The sequence below is a fragment of the Bubalus bubalis genome, chromosome 2 (genome assembly GCF_019923935.1).
Source record: "Bubalus bubalis isolate 160015118507 breed Murrah chromosome 2, NDDB_SH_1, whole genome shotgun sequence".
NCBI classification, from domain to species: domain Eukaryota; kingdom Metazoa; phylum Chordata; class Mammalia; order Artiodactyla; family Bovidae; genus Bubalus; species Bubalus bubalis.
This window is the reverse complement of record NC_059158.1, coordinates 183,156,127-183,173,322: the sequence shown is the minus strand read 5'-3', so window position 1 is coordinate 183,173,322 and position 17,196 is coordinate 183,156,127. Positions and strand designations below refer to the sequence as shown.

General features: G+C 57.8%; 1 protein-coding gene across 7 annotated transcripts in view; it reads right to left on the bottom strand.

Annotated features, from left to right (window-relative positions):
* Window positions 1-17,196, bottom strand: part of LOC102392906 (RAP1 GTPase activating protein) — a 52,249-nt gene that overhangs the window by 19,779 nt on the left and 15,274 nt on the right. For all 7 annotated transcript variants that reach the window (XM_044938146.2, XM_044938147.2, XM_006048543.4 and 4 more), the window contains exons 3-7: window positions 11,696-11,789; window positions 4,475-4,510; window positions 3,442-3,489; window positions 2,180-2,218; window positions 1,421-1,606 (exon numbers count right to left, since the gene is read on the bottom strand). In XM_044938146.2, the coding sequence (XP_044794081.1) occupies window positions 1,421-1,606; window positions 2,180-2,218; window positions 3,442-3,489; window positions 4,475-4,510; window positions 11,696-11,789 (403 nt within the window). The remainder of the gene's footprint in view (window positions 1-1,420; window positions 1,607-2,179; window positions 2,219-3,441; window positions 3,490-4,474; window positions 4,511-11,695; window positions 11,790-17,196) is intronic.

Genomic DNA, 17,196 nt, shown 5'->3' with positions numbered 1-17,196 from the left:
ACACCCACCAGCATCAGGCCATCGCCCTGGACCCAGACTCAGTACACGTAGCTCCTCAACACCTCAAAGAGTCGTGTGTCCTTCCCACATGTGCACAAACACACATGCCACACACAAATGTGCACACGTATACGCCTGGGAGCGAGTGCCAGGAACGTGACCACGTGTGTGCGTGCACGCTGAGTCACTTCAATCGTGTCTGATGCTTTGCGATGCTATAGACTGTAGCCTGCCAGGCTCCTTTGTCCATGGGATTCTCCAGGCAAGAACACTGGAGTGGGTTGCCAAGCCCTCCTCAGGGGATCTTCCCAAACCAGGGACTGAACCTGCGTCTCTTATGTCTCCTGCATCAGCAGGCAGGTTCTTCACCACCAGCACTGTGTGGGAAGCCAGACTCTTCCCACAGCAGGTCTCAATGGAAGGTCAGCCAGAGCTAGGTCCAGCTCCGAGCTCGGTAACTGTGTGACCTGAACCGATCCACTTTACCTCTGAGCCTCTTGTTTCCTCTTCTGGAAAAATCAGGACAGTCCTCTGTCCCAGAGTTAATTATGAAGGGGTAATAACAGCTAACATTTCACTGAGCACCTTCTAGGGGCCAAGCGTGGTTCTCAGTGCTTCACATGTACTTCAATCATCCTCATTTTTATAGATGAGAAAACAGGCTCAGGAAGGTTAGACAACCTGCCCAAGGTCATGCCACGAAGCAACAGAGGAGTCAAGAAGCGCCCCCAGGTCACGAGACTCCAGGGCCGGCGCAACATTCCACCACCGCACTTGTAACTGATGGCACCTGGAGTGTGGTCCCGGTGTGTGACCTCCTCCCCAGCTCCCGCTGCCTCGTCCAGCAGCTTCCGCCCAGGAGCTGGGCGATGCCAGCACACGCTGTACGGGGCAGGGGCCCAGATCTGGGGCAGGTGGTGGCATAGGGGCTGCCCCCGTCCGGGTCACCCCATCGCCCACCTCAAGCTGCCCGAGCGCACGGCCTGGGTCTCTTTTGTTCGCCGCTGTATCACTGGCGCCCAGAACCGGACCAGGCACCCAGCTGGCGCTCATCACTCGCTCACCCTGACTGAGCACTTGCCTGGCGCCAGAGGCCTTTCTATACACCTCACAAATAGCATCGCGTTGAAGGCATGAGGTGGAATCACCACCCTCTCCGTTTGTACAGGTGAAGAAACCAAGGCACAGAGGCGGAAAGCCACTTGCCCAGGGTCCCATGTAGTCAGAGGCAGACTCTGCTAACCACTACGCCATCACACCGCCTTGGTGCCATCCGTGTTTGCTGATTGAATGAGCGAATCCACGACGCACGGTCCCTGGACTCCCGGGTTGGCCGGCCAGCCCAGCCTCCACCCCCAGGGCTGGGCGGCGACCCCCTCCCCACCCAGCCCAGCACTTCCAGCCCAGCGGGCCACCCCACCTTGCCGAGAAAGTGCTTCCGATAGAGGCGGGCGGTGTGGTTGCACTCCAGCTTCACCTTGGTCGTTGGCGACTGCAGCGTCTCTGTCTCTGGGATGCTGGTGATTTCGTGATTGGTGCCTTCAATCCAGTAGCCCCCAAACTGGGGCAGCAGGATCAGGGGGAAGGGCCCTTCTCGGCCCAGGACCTGAAGGAGCACTCAGCTGAGGGTCACTCACCCTGCACCTTGGTGGGGGCCCTTGGGACACCCCCCCAACTTGGACCCGGAGCCACTTCTGCCATGGCTGAGGGGTACCAGGGGATAGCCTGGAGCCTCTGAGGGTCCCCCAGCTCACACCCAGGGCCCCCTCCCACCTATTTGGTTGGCCAGAAAGTTTGTTCGGGTTTTTACAGACGATGGGATGGAAAAAACCCAAAGGAACTTTTTGGCCAAACCAATACTAGCTCGAACCCTTCTCCTCCCCCTGCAGGCCCAGACCCAGACACACACAGCCTTGGAGGATGGGGGTGTGGGGACAGGTAGAGCTGGGGGAGGGGGTGGGGTGTGACGCTGGCCGGGAGGCTGGCATGTGGGCTCAGATGCCTAAGGGTTTGAGTGGGCTCTGAAGTCTTGGGCCTGTAAACGGAGGCTCCGGCACCCACAGCAAGGCCTGTGGTCAGGCTCGTGACAGGGAGGAGGACCCGGGTGTCTGGACTCCCTGCGTGAGCGCCTCCCAGGCTCAGGGTGGAGACCGGCCCCGTGGGGTCTCCGGCTGCTTACCTCGTGGACACTTGGGTACGGAATGTAGTCCTCCTCCGTCTGCAAAACAGGGCAGGGCAGAGGTCACCCCTTTCCTCCAGCCTCCCCAGGACGCCCGTGGTTCCGCCAGCATCAACCACCCCCGCCCCCAGGCTGGAGGAGTGGATGGGGCCATATCCTCACCTCCCCATCCCACGGTGGGGGGCTGGGGGGTGACCCCAGGAGGCAGGGGCTGGGGCAGGCTGAGCTCACTAAGTGCTGGCAGCCTCTTCCGGGCCTCCCTCTGCCAGGTGAAAAGGAGGCGCATAGCCTCCCCAGAAGACACACCTCTGGACAGGTGGCCCTCAGTGCATGGGAATGGCTTAGGGGGCTGGTTACACGGACTGCTGTGCCCCACCCCCAGAGCTTCCCAGGCTGTGGGTCTGGGTGGAGCCCAAGAAGTTACATGCCAACATGCCCTCCAGGTGACGCTGATGCGTCTGGTCTGAGGACCACACTTTGAGCAGCCTGGCTCTGGACAAAGCATGAGCCTTATAGCCATGAAAGCCCTCATCCCTACAGCCCTGGGCCCACTCCTACAGGACCAACTGGTCTTCTTGGAGGGCAGGGGTCCCCAGTCACCCACCACAGAGCTCGATACCTATCAGGAGGGGCCCTACAGCCCCACGCCAAGAAAATTCTGAGTCTCAAGAAACTCCATACATGTCTTTCAGTCCTGAGTTTCCTGGCAGTCTCCTCTGGAGGCTGGGGGGCCACCAGGCCACGCCCTCCCCATCTCCTGCCCCCACCCCCCTCAGTCTTCCCAGGCAGGGGCTACAAGGTGCGAGGAGCACACGCCTCCGGGTCCTGGGCATAGCTGGCTTCAAGGAAAACCTCTTACAGCAGGCTGTGAGGGATGCGGCTTCAGTTCTGGGAAGGGGGAAGCCTGGAGAGGCACGGAGAGTTTACAGCGGAGTGGAGCGGGTGAGGAGGAGTGGAATAAGGGCCCCAGGCCTATAGCAAGCGAGGGGTTCTCCGCATCTAGGCCTCCCAGAGCGCAGGGACTAGGTGTGCCCGGCTTCCGCCTTGGCGTTAGCACCTGGCTGGCAGTGAGACCGCTCCAGGAAAGGATGCTGGGTCCTCCTGGGCTGGCTGCTCCACTGGGCCATCACATCTCCCACCCCTAGAAAGGGGGCCTGCCTCCCCCGTCCCCATCCCCTTCCATCCCCAAGCCCTTGGGAGTGCACTGCTCGGGAAGCCGACAGTCCCCAGAAGGGTGGAGTGGGACCAGCGTCCAGACCTACTTTGAGGGGTGGTGGGAAGGAGCATCGCTGTTCATCCATCCTGCTTCCCTGCAAAGAGAAGGCAGCACAGCCCATCATGGCCCTGCCAGCCCAGTGCAGGGCCGCTCCCCACTGCAGGCAGCACCTCTCCAGGTAGATGGTGATGTTTGGGGGCGGGATGGGGGTGGGGGCTCCCAGAGCAGGGTGCTGGGTACTCAGGCCTCCGGCCTCGGAAGGGCGGGCCCTCCTAGAAGGCCCTGGGGCTGAGGGAGGCGGGCAGCAGCTGGGGGCGCTGGCCGCTGCTGGGAGTGGGGGCAGGGCTGATGCAGGAGCTGGGGAGGGAGGGAGGCATCTACACAGATGCGCCGCTGAGAGGGAGAAAAAGAGGAAGGAGCGGGAGAGGGAGGGAGAGAAGGAGGGGGAGAGGTGGGAACGGAAAGACAGAAAACTCAGAGAGGCAGAGAAATAGAAAGATGGCGGGGGACAGGGTCTGAAGGGTGAACCAAAGCTCAGGCAAGCTCCCGAGCTTTGTTCAAGTGCCATGCCCACACCTCCCAACATCAACCCGAGCCAAACAGCAGGCCTGGAAGACCAGAGCGGAGGAGCGGAGGGGTCAGGCAGAGGGGGTGGGGGCTGCCCTCCCCGCTGCAGCCCAGCCTCTGGTTGCCCTGTGCCCTCTTCCCACTCCACATGGGGGTCCTACAGAGCCTGCGATGCTCTTGGGAGACCGGGGATGGTCTGTGTAGGCGGGGGTGGGTTGAGGTGCTGAGCCCGGCTGCCTCCACAGGAATGGGAGCTGGGGAGACCCAGGTGGGCCCTAGGCCCCAGGGATCAGCCAGGGAGCCGGGCATTATCAGTGCCCGTTCTCTCTTCTGACCCCGACGGGGAGCTCTGGACACCGCACCGTCACCATCTCCTCCTGGCACGGTCTGCAAGAGCTCCTGGGCCAGTCCTCAGAGAGATGTCGGGCTGAAGGTACAGCAAGGGCCGCCCCCCAAGCCCCAGCCCAGCTCCCTCAGTGGCTCCCTAGAACAGGCATCAGAGCCCGCCTCACCTGCATCTTTTCAATCATCTCAAACAGATCTGTGTTCTGCAACAGAGATGGGGACAGCAGGTCAGCGCTGGGGTGGCCCCACAGACACCGCAAGTCCCCAAGGCATCTCCACCCACCCCAGCCCTCCCAGTCCTCCAGCTCTTGACCAATCCCTGTGGACCTGTCTGAGCAGCAAGAGGGACCAAAAGGGACACCGTTTAGGCTGGGGTTCTGTGCCATGGACTGGAAGAGTCTGACCAGCTGCCTAGGGTTGTCCACCCAGAGTCCAGGACCCTTTCCAGGCAGCCCATCCCAACTGATGCTCTGCCCCAAAGGAGGGCCTCAGATGAGAGGGCCATGACCTTCAGGGAGAGACACACCTCCTCCCTGTCACCGCAGGAGTGGCAGTGCCACGATCGGCCCACGAGCCCCTCAGAGGAGCCCCAGGCCGCAGCTCCAGAGATGAACCCAGCTGGGATCCTTGGGAGGGTCGGTGGTGCCACCCACCTCTGGAAGGAGGACCCCACCCTCCCCACCAAGCAGTGTGGGCTTGGGGGCGGTTGGGGGGCCGAGAGAGGATGCTGAGATGTCCCACTGGCCTGATACCTGCGTGTGCATGCACACACCCTCCCCTACCTGCGTGTGAGTGCACATACACCCTCCCCTACCAGCGTGTGAGTACACACACACCCTCCCCTACCTGCATTTGCATGCACACACAACCCCTCCTCCCCCTCACATGGCCACCAGGCTCTCCAGAGGCCAGCCTGGGCACACACGGGGTTAATCCAGCCATCTGCCAGCTGTGCTTGGCAGCTTCGGCCTCTCCAGCGCCAACTCCCTACGAGCCTTCCTGGAAGGCGGCATCCTTGCTGGCTGGCAGGGCTGGGGGCTGGGCCTGGGAAGCCCCTGGAGTCTCTAGGAGGGCTCCCCTCCCCCAGCACCTTCAAGGCCTCAATTCAGGCGGCTCCTGCTGTCCAGCGGGGGCACCTCTGGAGCTCACACACACGTGCCGTGGGGCTGTGCACCAGGAGGCACATACGCCCTCTCTCGTTCTCTCTCTCTCTCTGGATGAAACACACACAGGCCTGCACGCCAATATTTAAACACGGTCTCACTGTACCAAAGAAAGCAAACGCACAGAAACCCACCGCACAAACCCACCAGGTCTGTGTGCACCACCTCTTAGACTCAGAGCGACACACGAACATACACAAACACATATCAGTGTCCTATGTTACACAACAGCACACTCCCTCACACACACACAGGTCCAAGTCCCCCAGGAGCCACACACACAGAGGCAAACCCATCCCTGTGTTCTGCCCTGCTTGCTTTTAGTCGCTCAGTCCTGTCCAACTCTTTGCAGACCCCACGGACTATAGCCTACCAGGCTCCTCTGTCCATGGGATTTTCCAGGCAAGAATACTGGAGCAGGTTGGGTTGCCATTTCCTTCTCCAGGGGATCTTCCCAACCCAGGGATCGAACTCGAGTGCCTCCTGCGGTGGCAGGTGGGTTCTTTACCACTGAGCCCCCTGGGAAGCCCCACCCATATGAAAATCTGTGCAACTGCACCAGCAATTGCACACAAAGCTACACAGACACCACACGACTGCTCTCAAGACTGTGTTTTGAGCGACACAATAACACGTGCTTGCAGACACAGGCAGGTATGTTCATGGAAGCAGAGCCACAGAGCCCCACCCCCACCCACAAGCTCACTGTCCCCGTCAGAGTCACACACCCTGTGTAACAGACACGCCAGACTTGATCCCACAGCACTCCGAGAAAAAGAAAAAAAACATGCAATAACTAGGGGAGTGCTTAATTGCCAAGGATGAGGGGCTTGGGTCTGAACCCTCCCCCCAACTACACGCAGACAGAGCTCTGTGAAAGATCACAAGACACGGACACCCCACGTGCACCCCACTGTGAGGCCTGCCCACAGAAATGCCCACCCTGGAAAATGCACGATAGGTGTCCCTAGGAGATGGGTGACCTGCGGCCCTCGCGGCCACACCCGACACTTGGGAGCTTAGAAGAGACAATTCCACAGGCAGTGACGGCGGAGGCCACAGACACACAGTCCAGGCAGGCAAACACGCCTGTCAACTAACACTCTGTTCAGCAAGCAGCATCTGTTGTACCTTGTACAGCAGTGTGCCCGAATGAGCCACACAGCCTCGACCCAGCACAGGCCCAGCGCCGGCCATCCCGGGGCACCCGTGCCCTCCAGGACACCCCACTCGGGGTGACCTCACACGGCCAGAAGCAGGCACCAGGAGTTGCAGCCACCTACACTGACACATGGCTCACTGTCACCCAGGGCACGCACAGCAACAAGTGACACCGCAGATACAGCCTCACTCGTGCACCAGACGCCCTGACACAGGGAAGGCTGGGAGCCAAGTGGTGCAGGGCTCCAAGCAGAGTTACATGGTGACATCCAGACCCCTCGTTAAGGGGGGGACGGGATGGATGAAGTGGTCCCAAGGCTAGCGCCTGCGCGCGTGCACACACAAACACATACACACACACACACACACACACGGAGTGCCCCTCTAGCCCAGAGCCACAGCACCACCATGGGCACTCTGTTGCTTAGGCAGCTGCAGAAAGAGCCCAGGGCCTGGGACCCCAGGGCAGGGGTGTGCCCTGTGGCCGCGGTGGCCGGGTGTCAGACCAGAAGCGAACACACCCTCCATGACGGAGCCTCGCACACCCGCCCTGCCCGGGACAGAGCCCGCCGGGCTCCGAAGAAGTTGGGCCGAACCGTCTCTGGCGGGCACCCCTCGGCCTTCGCCCCGGTCCTCACCTGCCAGCCGGCCCCTGCAGGCAACGATCCTCTCCGGGGACGGCCGGGGGGCGCCAGGGGCCGCGGCTGCGCCATCCCGAGCCCGGCCCGGCCCCGGCCCCCCGACCCCGGCGTCGCTCCCACTGGCCCGGCCGGCTCCGGCCCGCGCGAGCCGCGCCTGGGTCCCCGCAGCGCCGAGCTCCGCGCTCGCGGCTCCGGGCTCCGGCGGCGCGCTGCCTGCGCTGGGCTCGCCGGGCGGCCGGGCCCTGAGGGGGCGGGGCGCCAGGTACGGGCGGCGCGGGGACGGGGCGGGGCTTCGGGCATCCGGGGCGGGGAGACGGGAGGCCCCGCCCCGCAGGGCCCGGGACACTGCGCCTGCGCGCTCTTGCCGGTGCCTGAGCGGACACCAGAGTATCCGGTCTGTCCGTTGCGTCCCTACCTGTCTTCCTATAATGTCCTTCTTCTAACCTCTCTTAACCCGGTCCATCCTAAAGGAAATCAGTCCTGAATATTCATTGGAAGGACTGATGCTGGAGCTGAAACTCCAATACTTTGGCCACCTGATGCAAAGAACTGACTCAGTGGAAAAGACCCTGATGCTGGGAAAGATTGAAGGCGGGAGGAGAAGGGGACGACAGAGGATGAGATGGTTGGATGGCATCACCGACTCCATGGACACGAGTTTGAGTAAACTCTGGGAGTTGGTGATGGACAGGGAGGCCTGGCGTGCTGCAGTCCATGGGGTCTCAAGGAGTCAGACACAACTGAGTTACTGAACTGAACTGAACCTCCTCTGGGTGCTGTGCCTCAGGGCCTCGGAGATGGGCTTCTTGGGCTGGGCTTTGAAGTCGGGAAGGAAGCGGCAGGGATGGGAGGCTTAGGTTGGAGACAGAGGGGTTTTCTTGAGCATCTGCTTAATGTTGGACCCTTTGCAAGTCTGATCCTCTCCCCACAACTCAAGAGGTAGGAGTGTTATCCCCATTTTACAGAAGAGAAAACTGATTCCAAGAGATAACATATGCTCAAGATCACACGGCTAAGAAAAGGCAGAACTAGGAATCCACCTCCATCCCCACCAATGCCTGACAGGCAAACTGGTACCCTGGTTTCCCTAGGCCCCAGGCTCATACCTGTCCCTTACTGCCCCTGACCCTGGGGAGAGGGCAGGAACAGGGCTTGCCAAGGCCCCATGCGTGGAGAGGACTTCAGGATATGTGGGTTCTAGCTCTGACCTTGCTACAACTTGCTGAGTAGACTTGAGTAAGCCCCTGCCACCTCTGTAGGCCTCAGCTTCCCCATCTGCAAAATACAACGCCTCCGCAGGCCCTCCAGCTGACCCTGCATTGTGTCTGCCACTGTGAGTGGGGGCAGGGCCGCAGCACCCCCTCCCCAGACAGATGCTGGGAAAGCAGTAATTGCTTCCTGAGTTCTGGCCAAGTCAACACCAGCTGCTTCGGACCCTACAGGGCAGGGCTGCCCACCAGCTCAGTACCCAACGTCTCTTCAGCTCCCTGAAGGAGTTGTTGGCAGCTACACACCACCACTCTCCATCTCAGGGCCAAGGGCTCCTGGAAGGAAGGCACTGCACCTTCCTTTCCCCTAGACCTGGCCATGGGTCAGGCTGGAGCCCAGGAAGCCAGCGGGAACCCTGGAGATGTGTGTTCCAGACACGGCGTAGCTTTGTTTTTAATAATTAACAGCAGCAAATATTGATTTATGCAGGCACTTTCAGGCCTGAGCGCTTCCGGGCACCCATCAAAATGCAGCCAGAGAAACATTCATTCCCACACGGGGAGGAGGCAAGAGCTGCTTGCATCAGTGGAGACGTGTGTGTGCCAGGAGTGGAGAGTGTGCACATGTGTGCCTGCAACTGTGTGTGTGTGACTCTGAGAGCAGATATGGCTGTGTGTTTGTGGACATCCTAGGTGTGTCTGTACACATGTATCTATATATACATACGTGTGTACACGTGCAAATCTGAATACATCTGCAGACATGTGGATGTGCCCACGTGTGTAGGTGTGGGTAGGCTGTATATGTAAACAGGTGCAGATTTCTAAATCCTCGAGTAGAAAAACCCCTACAAGGGAACAGGGTAGGAGTGCCTTGGGTAGCTCTGTGTCTCTACCAATGTGGCTTCCCAGTGAGAGAGAGATGTCCCTTCTGGGTGTTCTCTCCTGCCCTGGGAACATAATGAGGCCAATCATCCCTCAACTTCCTGATTGCAACTTTCCAAGATTACTTTCACAGTCATCACCCTTTTGCAAATGGGCCTAGTGGGTAGAGAAGAAACTGTCCCCTCTATTTTACAGACAAGAACCTGAGGCCCAGGGAGGGGCAGGGCTTTGCCCATTGACGCACGGAGGTCACCTGCTCCTCAGACTGGCTCCGCCATTAACATTAATGTGAGCAGAGCCGGGAGAGGGGGACGGAGAACATGTCACAGACCTGGGACCCCTCACCCCTCCCTGGTTTGCTGGGGACCCAGATGGATCACTCAGTCTCTCTGGGCCTTGGTTTCCTTTCCTGTCAAAGGAGAACAATCCATCGGCTGTGTCTTGATCCTGGGATGGGCGTGGGCTGTGGGACGGGGCAGTCTGGAGCCCGCAGCCATCTGAGCCTGTGTTGGCACAAATGGAGGCTTCCAGCTGAACTGGGCAAGAGGCCAGGAAGCCTGGGGGAGACAGCCCAGCGCTAACCTGAGCAGGCAGGACTCAGGGAGATGGGCTCTACTAACCCTCATGTTTCTGATGGGAACACTGAGGTGCAGGGAGGGGAAGTGAACCCAGGCCTCCTGCCGGATGCTTAGGGGGACAAGGACTGGGAACCTCACTTCTGAACCCAGCTGCCATGGAGTCGCTCCCTTCCAGGTCCCAGGATCCACATGGCCCAGTCTTGGGCAGTTGCCCAGGCACAGACAGCAGGAGAGGATCTCAAGGACCCCCTGATATAGTCCCTAGGACCCACACTTGGACCCCCTTGGAGGTGGTGATCCCCGAAAAGTACAGTATTCCTTAGCCATGTATCGTTCCTGACCTAGGAGGGGTACATGACTCTTGTTCCAGGTCAGAATTCTGGGCGAGAAGCTTGGCATATCCTGTGTCTACTATTTATTGGCTGTGTGACCTTGGGAAAACCACTTTACCTCTCTGGGCATCTGGATCCTTATCTCGAGAATGCCTACCACCCAAGGTTTGATGAAAGGACTGAGAAGCACGATACCTGCGCACACGCTTTAGGATCCGAAAAGTGTACTACACGAGTGAGAGCTTACTGCCCTCGGCATTAGAAATTCCACCAGACTAGGCACTCTGCTCAGACTACATGAGTTCCGGTCCTGGACCCATCACATCCTACCTGTGTGTCTTTGTGCAAGTAACTTAACCTCTCTTAGCTTCGATTTTCTCATCTGCAAAATGGGACTAAGAAGAGTACTAATATAAGTCCACAGTAGTTATAGTTTGGGGACGAAATGAGATCCTGCATGCAAAACATTAAGAACCCACCCATTAACTATTAAGCCCATGCTGCTGCTGCTGCTAAGTCGCGTCAGTCATGTCTGACTCTGTGCGACCCCAGAGACAGTAGCCCACCAGGCTCCCCTGTCCCTGAGATTCTCCAGGCAAGAACACTGGAGTGGGTTGCCATTTCCTTCTCTAATGCATGAAAGTGAAAAGTGAAAGTGAAGTCGCTCAGTCGTGTCTGACTCTTAGCGACCCCATGGACTGCAGCCTACCAGGCTCCTCCATCCATGGGAATTTCCAGGCAAGAGTACTGGAGTGGGGTGCCATTGCCTTCTCCGATTAAGCCCATAGTAAATCTCAATAAATGCTTGTGGTTATTACTACTGATCCCCTGAAGAAGTTGTTTAGTTATCTATCTCCTAACCAGACCATGGCTCCCTGAGAGCAGGGTCTGTGTCAGATCGATTTCTGGCACCTCAGCACCCAGCAGAAAGTTGACACAGGTCATGGGCCAGGCAAACATTTAATTTCCACGATAACAAGAACAGCCTCATTTACAGGGCTTTTACTCTGTGCCAGATATTATGCACAGTGTTTTATCATCACTTTTTCACACTTTACCCCACCTCACAGGGCTCCTCTGAGAAGCAGCCCTATGAAGTGGGATATTCTCATTACACCCGATTTACAGCTGAGGAAATGGATGGTATTGTCGATAATGAAGATGAGGAAGAAAAGCTGTTTGGCCAGTTTATTCCCAGCTGTTTTGCCCCCCAACCTTACAACAGACCCTGGTTCAACCTCTGAGACTGTGTCAGGTCCATCAGGGGCAAGGAGCGGTATCCCCTTGGGGGGCTAAACCTCAAGCCCCATCTACCCAAACATTTTGCCTCTGCCCAGCAGTCACTCTTAGATATCTCCTGGCCCTGGGGTGGGGGTGGGGGATCCTCCAGACCGGGGGCCACGGGGAGGCGAGCACTTACCTTAGGTTGGAATGAAGCGGTCTGAGAGGGAACTAAGTCCACTCTTGGCAGGTCTAGTGCCTGAGGGAAGCGCTGGTTCTGCCCATCACTCCTCCTGGAAGAGAAAAAGAGTCTGAGGTCAGGGAGGGCCCCAAGTTGGGAGATCTGTGAACTTTGGGAGGAAGAGTCATTCTCAGAATTGGGGGATGTTAGGGGAACAGATTTCAGAAAGGAGGGGAACCTGGATTCCCCAGGAAGCAGGAGGCGAGCAGGGCTTCCAACCTTTCCCAGAGATCAGAGATATGGACAAAGTGTCCCTGTAAACTCTCCATTAGGCCTCCCTAACCCATACTCCCAAAATCACTGCAGATGGTGACTGCAACCACGAAATTAAAAGACACTCCTTGGAAGGAAAGTTATGACCAACCTAGATAGCATATTAAAAAAACAGAGACATTACTTTGCCAAAAAAGGTTCGTCTAGTCAAGGCTATGGTTTTTCCTGTGGTCATGTATGGATGTGAGAGTTGGACTGTGAAGAAAGCTGAGCACCGAAGAATTGATGCTTTTGAACTGTGGTGTTGGAAAAGACTCTTGAGAGTCCCTTGGACTGCAAGGAGAGCCTACCAGTCCATTCTGAAGGAGATCAGTCCTGGGTGTTCATTGGAAGGACTGATGCTAAAGCTGAAACTCCAATACTTTGGCCACCTCATGCGAAGAGTTGACTCATTGGAAAAGACCCTGATGCTGGGAGGGATTGGGGGCAGGGGAAGCGGACGACAGAGGATGAGATGGCTGGATGGCATCACCGACTTGAGGGACATGAGTTTGGGTAGACTCTGGGAGACCTGGCGTGCTGTGATTCATGGGGTTGCAAAGAGTCAGACACGACTGAGCGACTGAACTGAACTGAACTGAACCCATACTCCAGCCAAGAGGATGTCCACAGCCCATTCTAAAGATGGGCAGACTGAGGCAGGGGTTGGGGGTTGCTGTATAGGGCTGAGCCCTGACCTCTGGACTAAGCAAGGCACACCCGTCCCTGAGGCTTTAGGGAGACAGCAGCCTTCAGGCTGAAAGGCCACCTGGGCCATTGCTACCATTAATGACAATAACAACGGCAGACACTCACTAGGCCAACGACATGCCAGGCCCCTGCCAAGCCCCTCTTTCAGGCCCGAGGGCACAAGAAGTCATCACACTGGTATTCCCAGTGTACAGGTGAGGCCCCAGAGGTATGCAGAGGTCACACAGCTGGTCAGTGGCCGAACCAGCATCTGTGTGATGCTTGACTGACTCCAAGCCCAGACTCTCGGCCCACACCCACACCCTCCCGAGGACAGGAAGCAGGTCTGGTGAGGGTGAAGTCAGCTCCTGTTATCCTAGAAAGACTGCCGAGGAGGCCGCTTCTGGGGTCAAGGGGAGGAAGTGCCCAGTGGCTCCCGGGACCCAGGTGGCCCAGGCCGGGCAAGCAGGCCCGGCTTCCACCCACCGCCGAGGGCCACCCTGACGTGGCTGCTGCCCCACCCCAGTCCCTCAACCAAGGCTGGTTCCTGGGAGGGTGAGTCATTCAGCCCACGGCCCGCTTGAGTCAGGGCTGAGACCGCCACACCCCAAGAGGGGAAGGGACTGTGGAAACCTGGCCCAGGAAGGAGACCCTGAGAAAGCTCTGCGTCCCCTCCCGCTCACCTGGGCCCAGCTACTCAGGGAGCAAGGCTCAGAGGGACTGTCCATGGCCCTGGTGGGCTAGCGTCTTCCCAGGGGACCCTGCACTGGGCAGTCTCGATGCACAGGACAGACATGGTGGCCGTGACGTTTGAGGCCCGTGACAGCGTTGTAGGGGAGGAATGCCCAGGCACTTACTAGCTGCATGAGCTTAAAACAATGACGTACTCCTCTCAGCCTAGGTTTCCAGAAAAACAGAAAAAAATTGCATCCTAGAGCCCGGGCAGCTAGAAGGTGTTCACTCAATGAATTCTTTCTTTGATTCATTCGCTCGTGGTAAACTCTGCCTTCCCACATCAGGGTCTCATTAAGTATTTGTTAAACGGATGAGTGGGTGAATGAGTGAATGTTGGCAGTAGGCAGGCATTAAAGGTTTGTAAGAAAGAATGGCCTCCACACGGGTTTCTGCAGATCACAAGGCCCGGTGACGTGGGGAGAGACTGGGAAGCGAGGGTGGGTGGAGAGAGGCCCACAGAAATGGTCCAGACACATTCCACTGAGGCTGCCACGGGGACCTCGCAGACAGACCGAGTGCCCGGAACTGTGTCAGGTGTGTTACATCCTCACTACTCTGCAGGGAGGTCGGCATTATTTACCCCTCCCTTTTATATATATATATATATATATATATATATATATATATTTTTTTTTTTTGGCTGCGTTGGGTCTGAGCGGCAGCACACAGGATCTTCGATCTTCCTCACAGCATGCGGGATCTTCTGTGTGTCAGGCCAACTCTTAGTTGCGGCGTGTGGGATCTAGCTCCCTGGCCAGGGATGGAACCCCCTCTTCATTGGGAGCGTGAAGCCTTAGCCACTAAAACACCAGGGGTTTGTAAACCAAAAGGGGTTTGTAAAAAAAAAAAACAAAAAACAACCTTTTTAACAGATGGAAAAACTAAAGCTCAGAAAGATGAAGCCACATCGCCGAGCAAGCAGGTGACAGAGCCAGAATTTAAAATCCGTGCCCTAGACCGATCAGGGCCAGTGCCAGCAGGATGGACAGCAGAACCTGGAAGTCTGAGAGTTGAAGCCAGGGGATGCCGGCTCCCCTTGACTGTGAGGACCACTGTGCTGGGGGCTCTGGCTGCCGAGGGGAGGTGTGTGCCCATGACCGAGCTATTCCGATGCTCTGCTTCTGTCCGATGCTTCCCACACCCCAAGGCTCCGGCTGTGGCCACTGCAGGTCAGCCCGGCAGCAGCTCCCCCACACACTCCTCTTCCAGCGCTGGCCTCAGTTTCCCCGTGTCCCGCTGCCTCTCTCACTCAGGACTGCTCACGCGGGTGCAGTCCTTGGTAGGTCTCTCAAGGCAGGCCAGAGCCCCTCAGCTCTCCGCTTCCTGGCGGGCCTGAGTCTCCCCGTCACGGGCAACTCCTCCACCTACAAGGTCACTGCCGGGGCCCTAAGATGCTGGGCCCAGGAAGGCCTCCGGGATGAGGATGGACCAGGAGGTCTGAGGCTCTTGGCCCTGCCTGCCCCCACCCATCCCAGCCCTGCAGGGATTCAAAGACCACAAAAACAAAAGCCACAGCCTCCCTGTGCCTTCCGTGATTTTTCTTAATTCTCACAGCTCCCCAAAGAGGCAGGTGCTCAAAAACCACCTGCTTTATTATTTTTTTAATATTTATTTTAAATAAATATTTAAAATAACTCCAGGTCTCAGTTGTAGCACACGGGACCTTTAGTTTCGGCCCGTGGGATCTAGTCCCCTGACCCAGAGATGGAACCCTGGCCCCCTGCACTGGGAGTGTGGAGTCATAACCACTGGATCACCAGGAAAGTCCCCCAAACCACCTGCTTCTCTGCACCACAAGGAAACTGAGGTTCAGAAAGGGATACTAATTCGCCCAAGGTCACCCAGTTAATTATGCAGAACAGGCATCTGAACCCAGGCTTGTCACTCCAGAGCCAAGGATCTGGACTTCGGAGCATGGGCGGCCCTGTGGACCCAGCAGGTCGGATCGGTGAAGGGAATAGTAACAGTAACAACGGCAACGGCAGCCAACGCTGATACAGGACCAACGGTGTGCAGACCCTGCTGGACCGGCGTCACTCGTATCCCCTCATTTAATCCTCATCTTTCAGAGGAGGCAACTAAGACACAGAGGTTAAGCAGCAGGTCCAAGGTCAGGCTGACGGTAAGCGAAATACAGGGGATCCAAACCCCTGAACTTGGATCGAGACGCTGCCCTCATGCTCCACTATACTATCTACTCCAGTGCTCTTGGCTGGAGAATTCCAGGGACAGAGGAGCCCGGTGGGCTGCAGTCCATGGGGTTGCAAAGAGTCAGACACGACTGAGCGACTAGCACACTGGCTCCCAGTAAACAGCCGTTGCTCAGTAAATACCTTTGGAGAAATGAGTAAACCCAGCCGCTTGCCTCCCCTCTGCCGGCCTGATGCTTCCTCCTCCTCCTCCTCTCGTCCTTCCTCACCTCTCACACACTCCCACCTTCCCAGCCCACCCTTCCTTCTCCTCTGCCTGTGATCTCTGCATTCCTCCTCCTATTTGGTCATTCTCCTCCCTCTCATGAACCCGAATCTCTCTGTCCCTCCCCTTTCCCGCCCATCTCACCCTTGTCTCCTCCGGGTCCCCTTCATTTTGTTTACATGCAGCCCCCAGGCTCTGCCCCTCCCTACTTCTCTGGAAACCTTCCTGACCCTATGGCCTGGCTCAGTTTATATTTTATTTATTCTTTAATTTTTTGACCATGCCACCTGGCATGTGGGATCTTAGTTCCCCAGCCAGGGACTGAACCTGTGCCTCCCTGCAGTGAGAGCACAGCGTCTTGACCACTGAATCACCAGGGAAGTCCCCCTGGCTCAGCCTAAAAATGCTTTACTTTCTTCCCACACACAGAGCAGCTGGGAGGTGCCCGGGGCTGACGGGGGACACGGGGAACTCTCGCCACTTCTTTCCCCAAGCCAGGACCGCAGTCATATCTGCACAGCGCTCTACAGTTCGCACAGGCACTGTCTCAATCACCACGGCAGCTGTGTGAGGTTGGATTAATAACAGCCTTCTTCCAGATAAGAGAACTGAGGCTCAGAGAGGTTAAGGGACAAGCCCAAGGTCATACCAGGGAAAGGGCGGTGCCAAGGTTTCCCTCTAGTTCAGGGCTCTGCACCCACACTCCTGCTCTCAAGGCAGGCTGAGCCCACTGTCACCCAGGCCCCAGCGGCCTCCCCATAGCAGCCCCTGGTTCCGGCCGCCACCAGGCATCTTCCGGAGGTCCCGCTCCAGTCCTGCCCTGTCTGGCCTGGACATTCCTGGACACAGTAATAGGCGGCAGCCAGAAGGGAGGTGACTTGCCCAAGGTCACACGGAGAGCCGGAGCCAGCCTGGAGTCTGGGCCAGGTACACTCCGGGGTCACCTTCAGGCCCTACAGGTGTGTGGCCTGCAGCCAGCTGGCTCCGGCTCCCCTCCCCACTGGAGTGCCCATCTCCCCCTGCGAAAGGGTGGGGCAGGCTCCCAGGCGGGATGGGCCAGGCCGGAAGCCTGCCGACAGCTCCTGGGTTTCTTGGCAACTGTCACTGCACCGCCTCCCCCTCCCTTATCTCCACGTCGAGGTAACAATAATAATTGCCGTGTCGTGAGTGCAGCTCTCTGTACTTTTCAAAAGCCCTCTTTATCTGCTCACACCTGGGAGTCTCAGCGGAACTGGAGCGGGAGATAAGGCAGTCACTAGGATCCTCCACTCCCAGAAGGGTAAACTGAGGCTCAGAGAGGTTAAACAACCATCTGGAAGTCACCCAGCGAGGCAGGAGCAGCTGGGGAGCTAGAACCAGGCCGTGCC